The sequence below is a fragment of the Empidonax traillii genome, unplaced genomic scaffold (genome assembly GCF_003031625.1).
Source record: "Empidonax traillii isolate 1590-97213 ecotype Southwest subspecies unplaced genomic scaffold, ASM303162v1 scaffold236:size2090792, whole genome shotgun sequence".
Classification (NCBI taxonomy): Eukaryota; Metazoa; Chordata; class Aves; order Passeriformes; family Tyrannidae; genus Empidonax; species Empidonax traillii.
This window is the reverse complement of record NW_020955429.1, coordinates 841,024-861,557: the sequence shown is the minus strand read 5'-3', so window position 1 is coordinate 861,557 and position 20,534 is coordinate 841,024. Positions and strand designations below refer to the sequence as shown.

The 20,534-nt window shown below is 43.6% G+C and overlaps 1 protein-coding gene across 3 annotated transcripts in view; it reads right to left on the bottom strand.

Moving 5' to 3' along the window:
- DUSP27 (dual specificity phosphatase 27, atypical) overlaps positions 1-20,534 on the bottom strand; it is a 31,739-nt gene that overhangs the window by 9,691 nt on the left and 1,514 nt on the right. Inside the window, exons 1-6 of one of the 3 annotated variants that reach the window (XM_027888228.1) lie at positions 19,411-19,450; positions 18,902-18,907; positions 18,307-18,548; positions 17,413-17,630; positions 11,990-15,278; positions 933-6,266 (exon numbers count right to left, since the gene is read on the bottom strand). In XM_027888228.1, the coding sequence (XP_027744029.1) occupies positions 12,460-15,278; positions 17,413-17,630; positions 18,307-18,494 (3,225 nt within the window). In that variant the 5' untranslated portion in view covers positions 18,495-18,548; positions 18,902-18,907; positions 19,411-19,450 and the 3' untranslated portion in view covers positions 933-6,266; positions 11,990-12,459. Of the gene's footprint in view, positions 1-932; positions 6,267-11,989; positions 15,279-17,412; positions 17,631-18,306; positions 18,549-18,901; positions 18,908-19,410; positions 19,506-20,534 lie in introns of those variants that run through there. The other 2 variants (XM_027888227.1, XM_027888226.1) reach the window with 2 other exon arrangements.

Sequence of the window (20,534 nt, the reverse complement as noted above, 5' to 3'; positions counted from 1 at the left end):
GAGAAAGGTGACTAGGAAAAATAATAAGCACGTTATTTGCATTTTCTACACACTTGCAATAGCTATATTGTTGTAAACATGGCCAAAAAATGGAATTATAAAGTGGACTTCATTGTGGACAGAAGAGAGATTTGCCACAGAGATGAGATATTATTTTAGTGTGTAACCATCATCAGACAAAGCTGTAGACACATGTCCAAGGTCAGTTCAGTGAAATAATATTCTTTTCACTCCATACATACGAGGCAGTGGCACTGTGTAATTGGATTAGAAGAAAACAGTTGTTATAGAATCACAGAATGGTTTGAGTTGAAAAGGACCATAAACATCATCTGGTATCAAACCCCCCACCATGGAAAAGGACACCTTCCACAAGACCAGGTTGCTCAGAGCCCCATCCAGCCTGACCTTGAACACTTCCAGTGATAGGGAATCCACAGCCTCTCTGTGCAATCTGTTCCAGGGCCTCACCACCCTCACAGAATTCCTTCCTAATACCTAAAGTAAATCTACCATCTTCCATTTTAAAATGGCTACCCCAACTTCTATCAGTGATAAATAATTTTTTTTTTTTTAATTTTTGTTTGTCTGAGACCCTGGCCTTTCTGTGACTGTTCACTCAACTCCTGCTTAGGTTTTGGCTAACCCAGCTCGTGCTGAGGCCTGATGTGGGCTGGTAGCAGTGTCATTAGGTCAGAGCTAGAGCACCAGGTAGGCAGGACAGGTGACCAGGAAGAGCTAAAGGGCCTTTATGCAGCCATGGTCACCTGCAAAGTGCTGCCTCCTGCAGCTGTCACCTTCTGTCTGGCGGTTCCCCGTAAAACTGAGATACCCAAACAGACTGTGACATTTTATTGGCGTCACAAGTGGGATCTCCCCAGGACACGCTCTGCTGGCAAGCGCAAGGTGCTTTGCCATGCCTGCTGAAGCAGCTGGTTTGATGTGAGTGTAAAGATACTGTCTCTGTGTGTCTGTTTGTCTGTGCCATGAGAAACCAGACACTGAGTGACAACAACTGGGAGAAGAATTTGAGAAAGAGGAATGGCAAAATCCCAAGCGGGATTTGTCCTGCGGTCAAGAGCCACTGCACAGATGCTGATCATATTTGGTAGGAGTTTGCCAGATGGCAGTTTTCTTGTAAGTTAAAGAAGGGAGAAGGGGAAGGTGCTCTGTGCTGGCTACTAGGCAGTTGTCAGAGGGCAGCAGAGGATGTGACTAATGAGTTGAAAGGGGAAAATGTACACTTGAAAAAGGAAAACAAGAAAAGGAAAATGGGGAATACCTGGGAAGTGTAAGCAGTTAGAAATGCAAAATAGACCACCTGAGTCCAACTTCAGCCCCAGACAATTGCGGAAGCTAAGAAGTGCAGGAGGAGGCTGTTGGAAGCTACTGCAGTAGACCCAGTTAAAGACTATTGTGCCATTTGCAATGCTGATTGGGAAAGGGACGTCTGGAAACAAGCAGACCTGCATTCCCTCCCCTCAAAGCCAGGTGATGATGATTCCCTGCCCCCTGCTCTCAGCACCTCTAACCAAGATTGAACACAGCACTCCTACAGGGATGCAAACCTCACCTCCCTCCACAGGAACTACGGGAGGGTTTACTGCCCGCAGGTTAGGAGGTCTGAGGGAGAGATGTCAAGCTAAACCAGGGAAAACACCTGTGAATGGGCTACCATGGATCTGCATAGTCAGAGCCAATGAGCTTCACCTTGCCCCAGCTGAGGCTTGATCATTGGCATTAGGCCCAGGAATACTGTTGGATACCATGGGGCCAAATATCACCAGTCCCTCATGGACTTGCACTTTGTGCACTGCCCATGGCAGGAAAAACATGTGTCCCCAGGCCTTGGCAGCCAGTCTACAGAGTGCCCTGCTGAAATCTGTGATTTCAACTGAATTAGAAGGACCAGCGCACCTTGCTCCAGGGGCTGGACAGCCCTTTCCAGCAGAACTGCAATCCTGGGACATGATTTGGGACCCTGTACACTTCTGACCCATAATAATGGGAGTTGAGGTGGTGTGGAAATCTTTAGTGTTAGCCACTAAGACAGGCTTAAATGGTATTAGTTTCCAAGAGGTCCTTCAGTGTAGGCTAGTAGATTTACCACTCTACATTCCAGAGGATAAAAACCAAGGGAGAACCTCAGCTAAAGTAAATGTAGAAGAGAAAAAGGGTTAAGTTGAGAAACACCATCAGTTACTACTGAGCGTAAAAGATAATGGAAAATGTGTTTAGAGAAGCAGCTGTCTTTGAGCTGGCGACTTCCCTTTTGTGGCAGCTGGACAGGTTTTCCTCGTTTACTTCTCCTGACAACCCTCTGGGACCTGTGTTTGGAGATGGGATGACACCGTATGATTCGAAAGGATAATAACTAGAGAGCCAGAGCATGCAAGGGCTGTGGGCTCAGGGATATACCCAAACTATCAGCACTAAACCTAGACTGTGGATATGCAGGAAACTAGGGTGGGTGCTACTTCCACTGCTGAGGATTCTGGTCACAGTTAATGATCCATTCCTACTTTAGAACATTCCTCATTGACACAGGAGCCCAGATATCAATGGGAGGTAAGGACACTTACAAAGGGCAGCAAGCAGTTAGTCTCTATTGTAGGAGTTGATGGGAAACCCACTAACCACCCACTGGTCAGGGCTAAACTAATTCTGTCTGAGGGACAGACAGTCCACCTGACCTTACTTTTAAGTGCCCTTAATATATTGGGTATGGATGTATTGAAGGGTCAGTCGTGGGGAAAATGGGAAATAGGGACATCACCCTTTCTGCCCCAGAGTTTAACTCCTACAAAAGCATCTCTGACTGCTAATCTGTTGCAAACAGCTGCTCCTTTACCCCATAGCGAGATAGTTAATATTCCACAATACCCATTACCTTCTGGAGCTATTTGTCCTGTTACTGAATTGATAAAGGAGCTGGAAGAACAGCGAATCATTGTCACGTCTCATTTCCCCTACAATTCTCCTTTATGGCCAGTTAAAAAAATCTAATGGCAAGTGGCAACTAACAGGAGATTACAGAGCCTTGAACACTGCCACTGAGCTGCTCACTGCAGCTATTCTCAGTATAAATGATACAGTCATTTCTCTTAATGAACAATCTCCTGTGCTTGGCCAACACCAGCAGGATGCTCTGAACACCTCAGTGTGCTATCCAGGAGATTGGGTGAGATTTCAACACCCATCACTTGGAAAACTCTAGATCACTTTGCCACACTTTTAAGGGAAAGGAATATGGGAAACTGTGGATACTGTGGGAATGAAATTAATGATTACTGAGACCTGGATACGATCCAACACCTAGCTCTTCTTTCCCTCTCCATGGGAATTGCTGAGCTCCTGGATAAATAAAAGCTGCCGTTCAACCTGCATATTACTGGAAGTATCCATCTAGAAAGTACACTAAGAATTCCCTGGAACTTTGTTAATGCTTTCTGTGGTAAAGTCACCAGAGAGAATGCTGACAATGTCTAAAAAGTCTGTGTCGGACAATTGTAACCCTCACCTTGGGGCATCTGGCACTGTGCCACACAAATGCTGATATGCCCTATCCAATGACCAAACCAACCCACAAAAGCTATAACCTCCACAAACACTTTTGGACACGCTCTGTGCTTGACTCAAGAGTATGAACAGCCATTGCTGTAAGACCTGGATACAGGGACCTAGACAGGAATATCTGACTTTGGGTTCCTAAACCCTTTTTGGGCAGTAGAAAAACAGCCTGACTTTCATCTGTGTTCAGTGTCTTAGCAGGCCCAAATTATGCCAATACCTTTTCAGAAATGAGTAGTAAACTTCCATGGAAGAAAAAGCCCCCTCAGTATATAATAGAGTAGTTTTCTCAGGACTACTCTCATACTTCTACAGCTTTAAAAAAAAAAAAAATAAAACATATAAGAGGAAGTATTGATGAACAGGAGTTTCAACCAAGAGTTGACTTTCCTAGTGTGCTCCAGGCTGAAATCTCTGAAAAGCAAAAATGCTCGCTTGCAAGCTATCTCCACAGCCCAGATCAGCAGGCAGCAATTAGTTTCCCAGGCATTCACTCTTCTTTCCATCTTCCTGATGGATATTTCATCTGAGTTTATGCTCTCCTCCCTCACCTTCTCTTCGGCCTCTCTGCCTCTCTTTCCAATAAGGCTGTGATCTGTCACAGACTCTCAGTGGACAAGACCTATACATCCCATCACTGTCACAGGCAGTTACACGAGACAGGCCAGGATGAAAAGCGGTTTGGAAGGGAGAGAAGCCATCATGCTCCAGGGCATAGAGTTGAACTCTAACCAAGGAGAGAGATGAAGGAGGGCTTTGGGCCAGAAGGGGAGAAAATTTTACTCAGGGCAGGTTATTCCATAATTACCCACTTAAACTTCTTTTATACCTTCTGAGATGCATCTGGTTCTGGCCAACATCAGAGACAGAAGGGGTGGATCACCAGTCTGATCCAGGAGGGGAATGAGTTTCTTCATTCTTTCTGCCAGTGTGCTGAGTTTATAACATTTTCTGAAACCACAATGAAATCCCTTTCCAAGCATGACCCTTGCTCTGCCAGTGATAGCCAAAACTCCTTCCCCTAGCCCTGTCCTTCACACTTCCACAGGCAATACAGAGAGAAGCCAGTACAAAGCCAGGTCAAGATGATAAGAACAAAGCCTTGAAGGCTGCTTTTAGATACGAGCTTTACTTCAACAGAGGAGGAAATTTTCAAAGGGGTGAACTCTTTCTGTCTCTCTCTCAGGCAGGAGTCTCCTGGGAGAAGAAGAAAACAGCTTTCATTTTAGCGAGTCATGGTATTTATGGCCCTTTTATGGGTTTTGTTTGAAAATATAAAAGTAGATGGACTTAAATCTGTTTCAAAAGAAAGGAGATGGGAAGGGGAGAGACAGAGTGTATGAAGGGCACGTGGGTCTGAATCATCTGCCCACATTCAAAAGAAAATCAAACACCTCCTTTGTTTTAATATGGACCTCTTCTGCTGGTCATGAGGATAATGTCTGACCTCTTCTTGCATAGACCTTTTTATCTCTAATGACAGACAAATTTTTTATGTACACTTCCACCAAGAACACTCACCCTGGGATGAAACATGACAACTATTAAATTATGCAACTGCAGCACCATGCAACAGTTCAGGTGTGATTGCTCCCAGGAAGCAAACTTTCAGATCACGTCTCCTGCAGAACTGAAAGCTTTATACTGTATTCCTGAGGGGCAACTGTCAGCTTCTGCTTGCTCATATACCAGTCTCATGTGGGCTTTTATCCATCCTATTTGTGGTGTCTGTTCAGCAACTGAGGTTGCACCCTTTTGAGGGCCTCCTGTTTTTCATATGTGGAATCTCCTCTGACCTTCTGCCTCTAGGCAATACTTTTGATCCAATTCACAGACTAAGGAGCACATGCCTTGCAAAATTATTGAGGGAGGGAAGTTTAAGTTGAAGAACTGGGGTTTGCATTTAGTTTTGAATGTCGTTAGGCCTGTGGTCATTTTATGCGCTTTGGGAATGAACCTTCATAGGTTATGACAGCTGCTGGGATATTTCTCTGAGCAATATGTACAAAGCTCCCCATTAACTGGCAGTTTCATAAAGGCTATTCAGTTTCATAAAGCTCTCCTCTCCAGCAAGGAGGGAGAAATGTTCTGCCAAACTAATGGATGGCTTTTGACTGGATCCAAGTTCAGTATGGAGTCATTGCAAAGATCAAATTGCTGGGATGGTCCACGATGATAGAACAGTCACACAATGGTTCATGCCAGCTGGTGTGCATTGCATCCTTCCTTAATCTGGTGCCCTGCAGTAATCATATGGGGAGGTCACAAATAGGTAAATCGCTAAAATTAGGCACGTTCGTGGCAGGACCTGACCTGGAGCTGTACAGATTTCTAGCCAGCCGCAGAAAGTTCTTGCCACCATTTTTGTGTATCACTCAGAAGTCCAAAAAAACCCTTAAGACATTAGGCTGCAGGTTGATGCTGTTGGTAGTTGGGTGATGCTATAAAAATGACCAGCTCCTTCAAATGTTTCTGTCTTCTAATTAGTATCACCTATGCCTTGGTTCAGTTTTATGCCCACCCAAATGTCCTTCTGACTGAAGTCATCCTTCCTTTCGTGGTTACTTGTGCAGAGTCCTTGGTAAGTTTGAATCAGTTTTAAGATTTATTGATCTGGCCTTGTCCATTCTGTGGTGTGTTCTTTGATTTAATTTAATGACCATAAAGCATTCAGGCATGTTGGCATGAAGGGTGCACTGGAAAAAATAAGAGAGTGATTGATTGATTGATTGATTGATTGATTATGTAGAGACATTGTTCTCTTCTTAGTTAAAAATGAAGCTAGTTTTCCATTACACTCACTTGTGTCTTCCAGGGAATACATATCTTAATTAAAAGAAAACCAGTCTGCCTGCAGGTATGAGTCAGATATGGAAGCTCTTGTGTAAGGATTAAATTTGTCTGTTTTAAAGATATATGCAAATAAAAATGAAATGAAATCCAGAGGGGAAGGTTCAAAGCACAGACAGGATGTCCCTTCTCCTGCTCTCTAAGACAGTTTTCACATCGCCACACCTGGATAGTCCTGGGAAGAACTGAACTCATTTTGTTGCCTGCCTTTATAAGTCACAAGCAATGTTTTTCCTTTATGTCTGTCTGTGTGTGTCTGTGTGTGCACCCTGTGGCAGGGGAACAGCAGTCACAGGAAAAAGCCAAGCTCATAAGCTACTGAGAGGTTGTAACAGGGGGATAGATAGATTAGATAGATAGATAGATAGATAGATAGATAGATAGATAGATAGATAGATAGATAGATAGATAGATAGATGAAAGCAACATGAAATCAGCTCCTGAATATGTTTAAATGTAACAAAGAACAAAAAAAAAAAAGGTAAGATTCTTCAATGCTTTCATGTCCAAAAAACTTCTATTCCTAGGGATAGCCAAAATGACAATTCAAGCAGATTCTGCTGGTATTGGCAATACACAACCTAAGTACGTGTACTTTGAACCTTTCTCAATTTTTTAAATGAAGAACAACATAACAAATATTATTGGCATTTAAACTACTACTCCTGGGCAAATAAGTCAGCACCTTGCAGAGATGACTGGGGCAATCCACCCACCACTTAGAGCTACGCTCCCACCTCTCCAGAGAACTGTTTATTTGTTACACATAGTTCCTATTTTGGAAGTTTTCTTCACAATTAGAACAGAGAGAGATTTGATCCACTTTCATTTTTCTAAATGACAAGTGAAATTCCAGAGAATAGGTAGGTAGCATTCAGAGAGATTTTGCTGGAGTACAAGAGCATACTGTGTGTGTTTCCAAGCCCTCAACTATATTAATCACATGCTTTCAGTATCTCAGTTGGATTGTCTATAAATTTAGGGAGGTCATGGATATTGTGTTTTCACATTACAATGTCTCTGTTGAATGTACCCCAGGTAAACCGTTTAAGGAAGGGCAGGCAATGCAGCAAAAGCACCCCCAAATAAAACTTTTTGTCTCATCATTCACCTGGCTCTCCACCACAGCTAATGCAGAACCATTTCTCAAGGATCTGTAAAGGAAGAAAATGGTGCTAGACTCCTTTTCAAACTACTCAGTCTAAGCTGGTGTTGCATGCAATAAATCACATTGCCCTGGAATTCCTGGATGGGGGACATGGGCCATGGCCCCACACCTATCAGTATTAGGACGCAGAATGCAGCTGTTACACGAAGAATAATGTATTTCTGGCACATTTCCGCTTCCTTCCAAACTTGCTCCTGCCACACTGAAGTCCCAGTCCAGCACAGATGTCATTTTATCATCTGTGTCCCACTAATGTCTCTCACCCTTTCCATTTCTCCCAGTCCTCTTCACATTTCTCACAGACCTGTCATTTCTTTAAATCTCCATCCTTCCCACAGAGGTTGCCCCATAACCTTTCCCCAGATTTTTATACATCTAAACAAATTAATATTTTGCTTTAGCCTCTCTGGCTTACATACATATGTCCCTGACTCTGTCCAGTGTAGGTGCCCTTCTTAATTTGCCTGTTGTCTTCAGATCTCTTTTTGGACATTTACCTCCTTGCTTTCCAGCTTTCTTATTTCTTGCTTTCTTACTTCTTGCTTCAAGCAGACCAGCATCAAATGGGTTTCCCTCTCATTTATCCCTCCTTAACTTCTTTGCTTTCCCACATACTCTGAATTTCTACACCTTTCAAAGGACATTAAGGAAACAGAGTCATGGAAATAAGAGGATGGCTGAGAGAAAACGCAGAAGGACTTAATGAGACTGAGCACTAAGATGGCAGATGAAATTCAGGGCTCATAAATGTAAAGCATTACATGCAAGAAAACCTAACATAAAAAATTATGATCTCAGGACTGACCATTGCCATATTCCAACAACAAGATTTTGTGTATATAATAAATAGTTCTATGAAAACATCACTCTTGTGCTCAGCAACTGCCCAAGAATCATACAAACCGTCAGGAGTTAATAGGGAAGGAACAGAGAACAGAAAAAAGATGGTCATTATGCCCTAGGATAAATCCCTCCCACACCTGCACCCTGGATACTGCGTGACGATTTGGTCCCTCATCTCAAGCATGACAAAGAAGAACTAGAAACGGCCAGGATAATGAGAGACATGGAGCAGCCCCTACATTAGGAATGAGTAACTCTGGCTGAAAACCAGAGAGCTAAGGATGGGATATAATGACAGAAGGAGGTGAAGTCTCATGGCACATGTAGATACTAAACAGATACTATATTGTAGAGTAACTTGTGGGACTTCTTGCCACAGGAGATTATAGAGGATAGTGGGTAGAAGGCTATTATGGCTATAACTCAAAAATTACTAGGCACCTCCATACAAGGAAAACCTATTAAGGGCTATTAAATACAAGAATATCACACCTGGCTCAGGAAGTCCTTGAGTTGCAAATTATTGGAAGCTGGAACATCGTGCTGGGGAAATATCACTTATATCACTGCTCTTATTTTCTTCCCTAGGTATTCGCTGTTGTTCTCTGTCAGAGACAGGATATTGAGCCAGGTGGACCTCTGGTCTGACCCCATACAGCCTTTCTGATGTTCCTGTGTTTATATTCTTAACTGACCGTATGGATGCTCCTTGCACTTTCACCTTCCACTATACAATGCTAAAAAACACCTTCCTTCCTACAGCAGCAAATTGAGTCTGAGAAAAAATATCAGTCCCAGCACATCTTTGCTGAAAAATCCCTCCTAGATAAATTTGAGTACTTATTTACTCTTTTAATCCAGTGTCAGACTGGTGTCATTGCTCAAAAACCATTCACTTTGCAGCTCTGGTCACCTGAAACAATCTGTGCAGACCTCTCCCCTTTCTGCAATTCCTTATCTCCTTCTAAATTCTCATCTTAAAACCTGACTTTCTAGCCTGCCTTCAACCTCTCCATTTCTGTCTCTCCTGGTTATTGGTCTTATGACTGAATGCTTTAATATTTTCACCATGCAAGGTCTTTATGTCACTGTTTCATGTAATTTATACCTGTGAGCTGGAGCCTTTCCCATCTTGCTTTCAAGCACTGGCCGTATACTGCATGGAGTCCAAAATGATCCCCACCCCCTTATTGCTTTGGGGGTTTGGCTTTATTAACAAGGATATAAGCAATAAGAAAATAAAGTTCAGCTATTTCTAAGGCTTCTCCCTCATGACTGCTCAGCCAGCATCTTAGATGGCCTCTCCCCAGCAAACCATTTTTATCTCCCTTTTACACAAGTGAACTAATAAGCCACCTACCTCAATGAGTCAGCAGAACCCACTTAACCCTTTCTCACAAGGGTCAAAACTCGCTATCAGGATGGTTTGGCTCAGACTTGTTATAGAACCATATTCTGCCCCTCGGTCTTGAATAATTTATTTGTGCAGCAGACCTAGATTAGTGTTTAAATCAAAATGCTGCCCAAACAAAGGCCGTGCTGTACAGTGCAAAATGAAACCAATTACTACATCATCTACTGCTCGTCTTTTACAGTGCGAGATGCCCCCTACAGTCCTGCAGAGGACAGGCTTGTCTGCTGGGAACAGCCAGGCACAGGGAGAGGGATTTTTCAGAGGGAATCAGCCTTTGAAAAAAAAGTAAATTCAGTGCCAGAACGTATTGCACACTTCCACTTTGATCCATCGAAATTTAAGACCTTTTCTAGATTGAAATGAAAGCAAACTCCAAATATGTCTATGCAGAGCTGTTTTCCACAGAGCAACTTTACCAGGGATGAAGAGGAAAATGCCTATCTTAACACAAATTGCAGAAATTTAATATAAAATCTCAGAGTGTGGATCAAGGCCAGGATTCCACTACTTTAAAAAATAACAACTCACAGAGGTCTGCAGAAACAAGAGATGCATTGTATTATATATTATATTGTAGTCAAAGCGCATTATAAACCTCAGAGCATCTCTGCATGCCTGAAACATTAACAAGACCATGCCTCTTATGCACTTCAAAATGTAATCTGAGTTTACTAAAAAAAAAAAAAAAAAAAAGGACCAAAAAAGCAATCCACACAACTAAAATATGTTCTTTCTCTTATTTTTCTACAACTGTTACTGTTCAATCACCTGATTTTGAGGCTCCATTTACCTGACAATAAGTAGCTATCATTTACCCCAGTCCCGGCTGTCAGAAAGAATCATCTTTATCTTCAGAGAAGCAGGGATAATGTCTAATCAGTGAGTTATAGTTGAGAGAGATGATTCTAAGTTTAGGAAAATTGCCAGCTGCATTTTGTTATCAGTAACCATTATTTAGATAGCTTTGCTGATGTGCGTAGCATCACACAGACAGGGACAAAGAGCAGGCCCTTGCCCGGTGGAGCTTGCTGTCTGTATTACACAATTAAAATAGGGAGAGGGACTAGCATAATAGTAATAGCGAGCTCTAAGCATCACAGTGGGAGGGAGAGGAGATTACAAGAAAAAGAAAAACTTCCTGTGAGAGAGCACTACTGCATCATCCCTCCATTGTTGTTTTATATTCAGCTCTGCCAGAGGGCTTTGTTGTTTCAAAATACAGTCTGTACAGAGGAGGGAACAGATAATTCCAGAGTCAAAGTCAGTAGAAACTGGCCGATGTGTTTACAAGAGAGAGGTGGAGGATGTTGACTGGTGACGGAGAGTTGGGTGCTTTGCTGTGTCAAAAATATGTTGTCACACAAGCCACACAGGGGATGTTGTGGCAGCTCTGGTGGATCACACAAGCTCACCAGGCTCTGCAGGGCATGGAAGGACCTGAGGCTCCTAACCTGGTGCACTCAGTTAAGATGGAGACTGTGCTTCCTTCTCTCCCTCTGAAAAGCACACCCTGTGGCTCAGGAGACATGTTAACTGAACATGTCAACCAAACCTACCATCTCTTAAATCGAGCCTCCAGCTGCCACCCTCACAGACACACAGTTGGCGCAACGTGCCTTATACCCACGCTCCAGTTATGCACAATTTTATTACGAGGTCAGTTTGTGTACCACTCTTCTGTTTTAAGGCAATCATTTTGAAAATTAATACATGACAATCTGACTATGAACACAAAAGCACAGACTTAGCTGAACTGCATACATAAACCAAAGTGAAGTCAATACTGAGAAACCCAGCCTAACCTAACACTATTCCTAGCCCTAACCTCATCTCTTTTACTACGTCAAAACATGATTTTTAGATGGCTGTTAATATTACTGCATTTGTTCTTTGTTGACCCAAAGTTATTAGCGGGAACCAACCATAATGGAACAGAGATGATTCCATCTAATAGAAAACAGAAAAAATGATACCACAGGAATACATTCATTACTGCATTGAACTTCTAAAAAAGGAGGCATCTTCTTTTTCCTAGTATTTCACTTTGCTTCTGCTACTTAGCAAAGTAAAACAGAATGTGTATTTCCCCGAACTGTCTTATTTCTGTAGACATTCGTAAGGCTGGTGAAGAAAATGGAGCCTACCTGGTAATATCTTCTCAGTGGTATAAAGTAAAAGTGATTAAGAGAGAAACATTCTTCAAGTTCCTAGAAAAGGCTGTTGGCCTCTTCCACTTATGATCAAAAAGATCCTAGAAAAAAATATGTCCAGTTTTTAACAACACTAGGAAATTGAAATAACCAAAATGGGATGTGATTGGTCTTTTGACTTGAGGTGCCACCGTTACTTGCTTTTCCTGCTGAAACATTGTCTGGCTCCTAATGGCTTCTAACACTGTGTTCCTACCTACATTGATCATTTAATTCTAGCATCTTCTTTCTGACAAGCCACAAACACTTGCAGAACTTGACCTCTTCCCTTTATCGCTTTTGATTAAGAAGAGAACTACCTGCAGGAAATGCCCTACAAACCACAAAGGATTATCAAAAATATAATGATGAGTGAGTGATTCAGGGACTCTGACTCTGCTTGTGTTCCTGTAGTCTGATCTTGGTCACTCTTCCCTTCTCCGCTGGAGCTTTGCTGTAGTTTCTTCTAGTCGGCTTCTCCACGCAGCAATAATGGCATCATCATCCATCTCTTCCTCCTCTTTACGTGTGCTTTGCCTGTACTGAGAGTACTGTCTAGATGCAAACCTTTCTTCACTTTGCTCTACTTTTGCCTCCTTCTTTCCATCCTCTTCAGACTTTGAAAAGCTCTGGGTGAACTTTCTCTTTGCTCCAAATTCTGACACGTCTGACCTGGACTCCTCTTCACATACCTCCACATGATGGGATCTGACTCGGCTCTGTGTAGATGGCTCAGGGGATTCAGAGTCAAACGGCGGCTCAGGTGATGGGCTGGAAACATGCAGCTCTGGGCTGTTTTCTCTGGAACTTGTCTCACTGACCCTCGACCTTGTGAACTTATACATCTTTTTGTCCTCTTTCGCAGAAGCAGAGGAAAATCTTGATGTGGTTCTCAGTGAATCTCCTTTTGACTCGTAGGAAGAACAGCTGTCTAGCTCTTCTCTTTGGGATCTGGAGAATCTGTAACTGGATGTCTCAGAATCCACCTGTCTAACTTTGGATGATCTGCTATATTTCTCTCTAGCTTTCTCAGTTTGTTCATAGTAAGGTGGTGGTTCTCTCTCTGCTTTCAGACCATTGAGCCACTTGGTAATATCAGTCTCTATTTCTGACTCTTGTGCACCTGGGTTTGCAGGTTGACTGGACAGATTGAAGACTGTACCAGTTCTGTCAAAAGCTGCTTGCAAGGTGCGGCCATGGCTGTTTCTTGTAATCTCTCTGTCATCTTCTCTTTCATTTTCCTCTCCTTTCGTCACCTTTTTCTTAAATAAAGTGCTGCGTTTATTGTCTCTGATCACTTTTTCAATTTGATAATCTGACATTTTTTCTCTCATTTCCATTTGCATCTCCTTCTCCTTCCTCCTGAGTTTCTTGAGGTCAACATCATCAGCAAAGAGGCTGTAGAGTGGCTTGCTTGTCTGTGTTGTCTTCATGTTTGAAGCAGTCCCTTCTGTCCTTTCACTCACGGAGCTATTGCAGGACAGGACAGACTGAGACTCAGCCCGGCGCAGCTCCTGCTGGCGCAGCTGAGAGGCAGCCAGAGATGAGCCGCTCTGAGCACTGAGCAGAGAAACCTTATCATCATCTCCTCGCCTACCCAGGTCTCCTGACAGGGAGGCCATCGCGGACGATGGACGGGACAGCATCATGATCTCATTTTGCTTCTGAGCAATGGTTTCACTGACCACGTTAGCGATCCAGTTCTGAATGCTTGTCACGGATATGGTGTCACCTGGACCAAGTGGGAGACTGGGAAGGGGTACACTTGGCATCTGAGGCTGCATTACTCCTGTGCTGCTCCTGGTCTGTGATAAAGATGAGTGATTTGTCTGCATGCTCAGGGCAGAAGCTGCATCGTCGGCACCATCTGCAGAAGGCGCCGAGGGCCAGAAAGCTGACAGGGGGATACTCCCACTCATTGTGCTGTCTGTCTCCCAGCTGCACATGGACTGGCTTTCCTCCAAAATTTTCTTTGAGCGTTCAAGGAGTTCTACACGCCTCTGCTTCCTTTTAGCTGAAGCAGAATCCTCAGTTTTGGCAAATTCCACAAACTCCTCCTTGCTGCTTTCACTGCCCACCTTCTTCTGCCGCTTAATTTTCCAAGCCTGGTAGGCAGTCAGGTCAATATCTGACCAACTCTTCCCTTCTGCTCCCTCCCCACCTGCTTGGTTGCCATCTTCTGCTGGAGATGGTGCAGCCGACGATGATGGTTCTAAATCCTTCTTGTGAAAGCCAAACTGGATCCTCTTGACCTTCCACCTTTCTAGAGGAGTCAGCTTGTCTTTGTTCTTTTGGCAGAAATTGTAGAAGGAGCTACTGTCTGAAAGCACGCTCTCTTCATCCACATCCCTCTCCTTTCTTCCCATTTCCCCACAGTTTTTATTCTTAGAATGGTATCTCTGAGCAGCTTCTTTCTCTATCTCCAGGAGCCTCTGATTCCACATGTCCCAGGTGCTCTCAGAAGACACAGAACCTGTGCGACTCCTCCTCATCCCGCTGAAGCTGCTGGCTTCCAGCTGCTTTTTCAGGGTTCGGATCTCAAAACTGCTCACACTCTCAACATCACTGAATTCACCTGGTGGGTAAGGTCTTCCTCTCAGGCTGGAATCACCATCCTCCTCCCTGGCTGCACCCTCCATTTGATATTTCTCATTTCTGCGCTGCCAGTCATGGATCCTCTGCTCCACATCCTCGTCAGATTGTTCCTCTTCCTGATCCAGATGCTTTGGAGATGTTCTTCTTTCATGATTAACTCCCGATTCCTTTGCAGATAGGCCTTGTTTCTTCCTCCATTCCTCATACAACTGTTCCTCTTCCTCCTCGCTGATCAGGGTGGAGTGTTTGGAAACCCAGCTGGTTTTTGATACTGATGAAGAGCTCATAAAACTACCCAGCATGCTGCTCGTGTCCTCCTCTTCTACTATGATGGAGTGGGCTCGGGCTCCAACGACACTTTCTGCTTCCCCAGCTCCAGACGAACGGGAAGAAGTCCCTGCGTGGGCAACAGGACTTTGACTAGGAGTCACTTCTTCATCTCCAGAATGCTCCAGCTCCCGTTCTTCCAGCAGCTGCTCGTTGAGCTCCCGTAGCTGTTTCAGAAAGCCGTCGTTGGGGTAAATGGCTCGTTTCTTCCTCAGAGTCATCAGAGCCTCCAAAACAGTCATGTGGTGGTAGATCATCAGGTAGGCAGCCACCAGCACAGCGGAGCGGCTGATGCCCATTTCACTGCTGACCAGGACTCTGCCTACAGATGTTGGACAGGAAAGTGATTAGCTATTTCCAATCACAGGTGTGTCGCGCGTATGCTCTGATATATAGCACAAAGGCATTCTCTGAACTGTGTTAAAAATTAGACAGATTATTTGTTTTAGTGACTGCAACCAATACTGAATTTTTGATAGCTTTACCTTAATAAAATATGAATAAAAAGCACGTTAGTTTCAAAAGCTGTGGGCAGGCACATCTCAAAACAAGCTAAAAAATGTTTGTATTTTTGCCTACACACTTCACTTACTCAAATAGTCAAAACTTGTAATAGGTATTAGAACTTGTAACAGGTATTAGAAAGATAAGCAGTACAGTATTCGTGACTTGCTGCCTGACATAGGGTCAGACATTAAAGCCTTCCATGCTTGTTTCTCAATATGTAAAAAGGGAGATATTAGCATTAGCCTCCAGGAAGGTGTTGGGAAGATAAGCAAATAACTTGGTTTTTCATAAGGCACATTATGGGGCTTAAATACAATTTCATAAAAAATTGATTGTTTTTTTGCCAGAATCCAGATCAGTTTTGCAAGGTACCCTCAAATGGTTACATGTAGGAAGCCAAAGTCATAGTATATCTTAGAAGAGGAGAACCAAGCAACTGACAGGAAAGAGCTGGTTTTGACTCTGACAAACTGAAACAGCTGCTTCAAATTACTGGGACCCACTGTCCTGTAACAGTGACTGTAAGAGCAAGAATCAAAACTGAGGATCTGCTTTATTTCATGGCCTTTACTACCTCTTGCAGCAAACCACACTTTGACATTGAAAAATTTTAAAGTTACTTTTATACAAAATTTGAGCTAAAGAAAAGCTTGGAAATATGAAGAGTGTAAATTAGGCTTTGCTGACTTATAAATAACTGACATTACTGTTTCTAAATGTGTGAAAAACTCCACTTTAATCAAATTGTCTGCACTGAAACTTAATGGAGCCAGTTTAAACATCACCTTTCTGACTGCTGCTATGTTACCCCAAGTGTTTATCTAATGAACCTCTTCCTACAATCCTGAAATGTCTGTTACACCTTTCTTAGCACCAGAAGTCTTGGTTGCCTTCCAAGTATTTTACCAGCCAGTGAAACCAATCTAACAGCTCACCAATAGGGGGAGATCTTCTTCTTTTTCCTTTCAAGGCTCCTCTGCCTCGGTGCACCCTTTCCTGTGTCGGCTCTGCTACCCTGCTACTGGTCCTTTAACGAGCCAGTTCAGATCACCAGCCCAGGGGAAAACCTTCTCTCCCATGCTGGGCTGTCATTTTTGCTGGGTTAGTGAGTTGAAGGGTCGATGAATGCCAGCAGCAGGAAGCACCTGGACTATGCCAAGGGTAGTAATGGGAGTTGTGAGGAAGAACACAGATAGGTAGTGTCCCACCTCGTGGTGTTGAGCTGTTAGAACTGTCTCAACTTTCCTTGTGTACTAACAAAACTTGTCTTACTGTCACTTCTGCTAGGAGGTAATCTGCTGTCTAAAAATATAAATTGTTGACTAAATATATAAATAATATCAGTAATATCACTGATCATGGTGTTCATTTCCATACTGAACTGCATAAAGGTATTTCTAACTGTCCATTGAAGCTGCAACAGAATGACCAGTGTGTACTGGAGGCCCACAGAATAACAGTTGCTGTGGAATGGGAGTCCAGCAAATTAGATAGACACTCAGAGATTCAGCTCAGCTGCCTGGATTGTTCTAGTAAATCAGCCTGGTTTTTGCATCGTGGCAAAACTGAAACTTGCAGTGTACAGAAATATAACTATATATACAGAATATTACATCAATATTAAACAAATATGTATCACAGCAGGGTTTCTGCTCTTTGCTATAGTAGGGTTCTTCCAAAGGAGCTGAGGGAGGTGACTTGCAGCCACTTTGAAGACATGGGGCTTGCAGCAGGGGCTGTTGGGCTCCCTCCCCTTACTAGTTTGCTCCCTCTCATTTTGAATGAGGCACGGCAGAAAGGGAACAAGTGGTCACTGTTGCTGCATGCAGAGAATGAAGGCTCTGCTTCTTTCTATCCCACTGCAAATGTGGCATCGGCTGTTTATGAGAGTAACACTTCCACCCGTAATTCCCAAGCGTTCTGGAACCACTGTAATCGTCTCCCCTTACCCCTGTAAGTCAGCAGTGCTTCATCAAGGAACTCCGCAGCCAGGCGGAAGTGTTTGGAGATATCCATATCTGGGAAATCATCCACCTCAATGCCCAGGTACTGGATATTGAGACCGTTGTAGAAACTTGGTCCTGTGTAGACACCTGTACCATGAGCTGCGTTCAAGACGTGTGTGATGCCCAGCCTCTTCAAACGGCTTTTGTTCACCGCAACGCTTCTTCAGGAAAGAAAAAGAGATGTGAGGTATCAGTGCTGCGGGGTGGGTAGGAGAGGAGCTGCCTGCTACAAGGTCTACAGAACTCCCTGTCCATGTTACTCATCCAACATGTGTCTCCACTCAGACCTTAATGTCCTGTGAGAGTCCTACAGGTTTCTGCTCCAGCTTGATTTGAAACTCATGCTGCCATCCTGGGTCCAGGCTGTGTACTTATTTATCAACTTTTATCACTCCATAACTGATGCTTTACATTATATACACTTCTAATTCTATCTGGCCACTTACGCAGGTGTGTCAGACAGCTGAACGACGGTACAGAAGACCTAACTATCTCCACTTGGCATTTGCTATGGCATTTCTTTTTTAACTCTCTTTGACTTCAGTTCCAATTTCAGGGCCAAATTCCAATCAGAACAGTGGAATTTGGGCTCATTTGCCTTTTCCCCTCCTAAACTGTTGAAGCATCAAAATAGCATAGGAAAGCTGCTGATTCTATTCCAGAAGTATTTACTTTTCAGTGTATAGAGATTTCTACGAGCACAGTCTGAAAAACACTTAGGGGCTCTCTAGGGATGAAAGGTATTAGATACATGTAATACATGTTATGCCTTCGATGGTTCCATTTGACCCTTCACTGGGAATCTCACGCAACTTGATGGCAAAAGCTGACACTCACTTTTCTGCTATGAAGACATTAGGCCAGACTTCATCCACAGCATCCCTGGGGGTCTCCAGCCTGTCCTTCATGAGTGCCCTCTGCAAGTCCATCACACACGGTGTGTTAAACAAGCTGGTGTCATCAATCTTTTCCTTAACTCGGTTGTACAGGTCTTCCACCATCAGCTGCTGCGCAGTCTCCAGCATCCTGGGACACACTGAATCTACCCTGACCTCCTTTGTCTTCAGTTCTGGAATAAACTTGACATTGTAACTCAAAGCATGTAAAAACAATGCAAATATATGACCTGTCATTACTTGTGTCTGGGGCAGGCCTTCTGACTTGTTTTTTTCCCCCAGAAACATCACACTGTTCTGTCTGCAGTGTATGCTTATGGGAAGAGCACATTGCACTGCCCTTTCAGTCCAGAGATCCACACTGGCCAAAGGTCTGGGAGTTAAGGACACCCTTAACCCACCCCCAGAAAAATGCAGCTGGTCTCTACACCTCCCTGAAGACGGGAAGTGGAGAGGGAGCTGCTGAGCTCTTCTTCCTGGTATCCAGTGATGAGACAGGTGGGAACGGTTCAAAGCTGCACTGGGGTGGTTAAGACCGGACACTGGGACGCACGTCTTCACCAAAAGGGAGGTCAAACACTGCAACAGGCTTTCTAGAGAGGTGGTTGATGCCCCAGCCTTGCCAGTGTTCAAGAGGAGTAGAACAATGCCCTTAATAATATGCTTTAACTTTTGGTTAGATAGCTGAACTTAGATGATCATTGTTTGTCCCTTACAACTGAAATACTTCTATTCTATTCTATTCTATTCTATTCTATTCTATTCTATTCTATTCTATTCTATTCTAAATTCAGTTTATTGCAGTGAGCAACCAGCACTCAAACTACATTCACCGCCGTGGTGCATCGTTCTGCCACAGATTCATTGCATATCTTCAAAGGAAGTCATCAAACCTTTCTGTAAGTTGATATTTCTATGTGATTTTCACCTCTACCTCAGATAGAATTCTCTCATAAAGGCTTTTTATCATTTTAGGATCTCTAGATGACAAAGGCAAAACAGGTCTTTATTACTTACACAGTTCTCTTACCCTTTCTCCTCTTACCTTCACTGATTATTTGTTTGGCAGCCACAGCAGATGACAGGTGGATCGGCTCCATGAAGATGCTCTCTGTATCAGTGTCTGATATCATGGAATACCTGCCAACCAACCACACTGCCTATTAGGCAATGCCCTCCACTGGGATCCCACCCCCAGAACTTTAGCCCTTTGCACCCATTCCAGAGGGGAGCAGCAGGGAACTGGAGCAGTGAAGATCCTTTGACTGCAGAAGGGAAGCCCCAGCTCTTCTCCCACCCCCATTCCCACACTGCTCTCCAGCATGGCACTACAGGCTTTAAATATGCCCTTGGTATCCAGGGTTTGCAGGATGTAGACAGGTCCCATAGGAAGGAGCTTCAGTGGACTGGGAGCGCAAAACAATTGCCTGGTGGAGAAGTTTTTTGGGTAGAGAAGATCAGTGTCTTGTTTGAGATGGGGAGGGGCATGGATCACAAGGACTACTCTCACAAGTAGCTCTCACTTAGACAGACAGATAAAAACATTGTCCTAACTAGAATTTATCGAACAACTCAAAACAGATCACACCAAGGTGTTGAGTTTTCTCTCTGCTGGCTAATTGCCCACAAGCATCCTCTGAGTTACCACAAGCTGCAATGCAAGCACTGAAATTGAAGCTCGTGACACTCTCTCTCAGTGCATTGGTCACTTCATAGCATGAATCTGTGGTCAGTCTCTCCACTCACACAGTATTTCACAGATTTCACAGAATATTCTGAGTTGGAAGGGACCCATAAGGATAATGGAGTCCCACTGTGAAGTAAATGACCTGTACAGGGATCAAACTTTGGTGTCATTAGCACCATACTCTAACCAGCTGAACCAATCTCAGTGTTGTCCAGCTGCAGATCAGAAACCACTCTGACACTCACAAGCACCTTTGAAGGGAATTCTTTGACACACAATGTGATTCATGTAAGTGTTTGTTAAGCAAAAAAGGGGCCACAATCTGGAAAACGCATATTTTTCCATCTGGGTCCGCCTGTACGATCCAAGCACATGTTCTCTTGTTTAGACCATCTTAACAAAATATTTTACAGAGCTTTTTCCCTGATCTATACCATCTACACTTCCTTCCATATATATGGTACAGGTCATTAGGGCAAGTT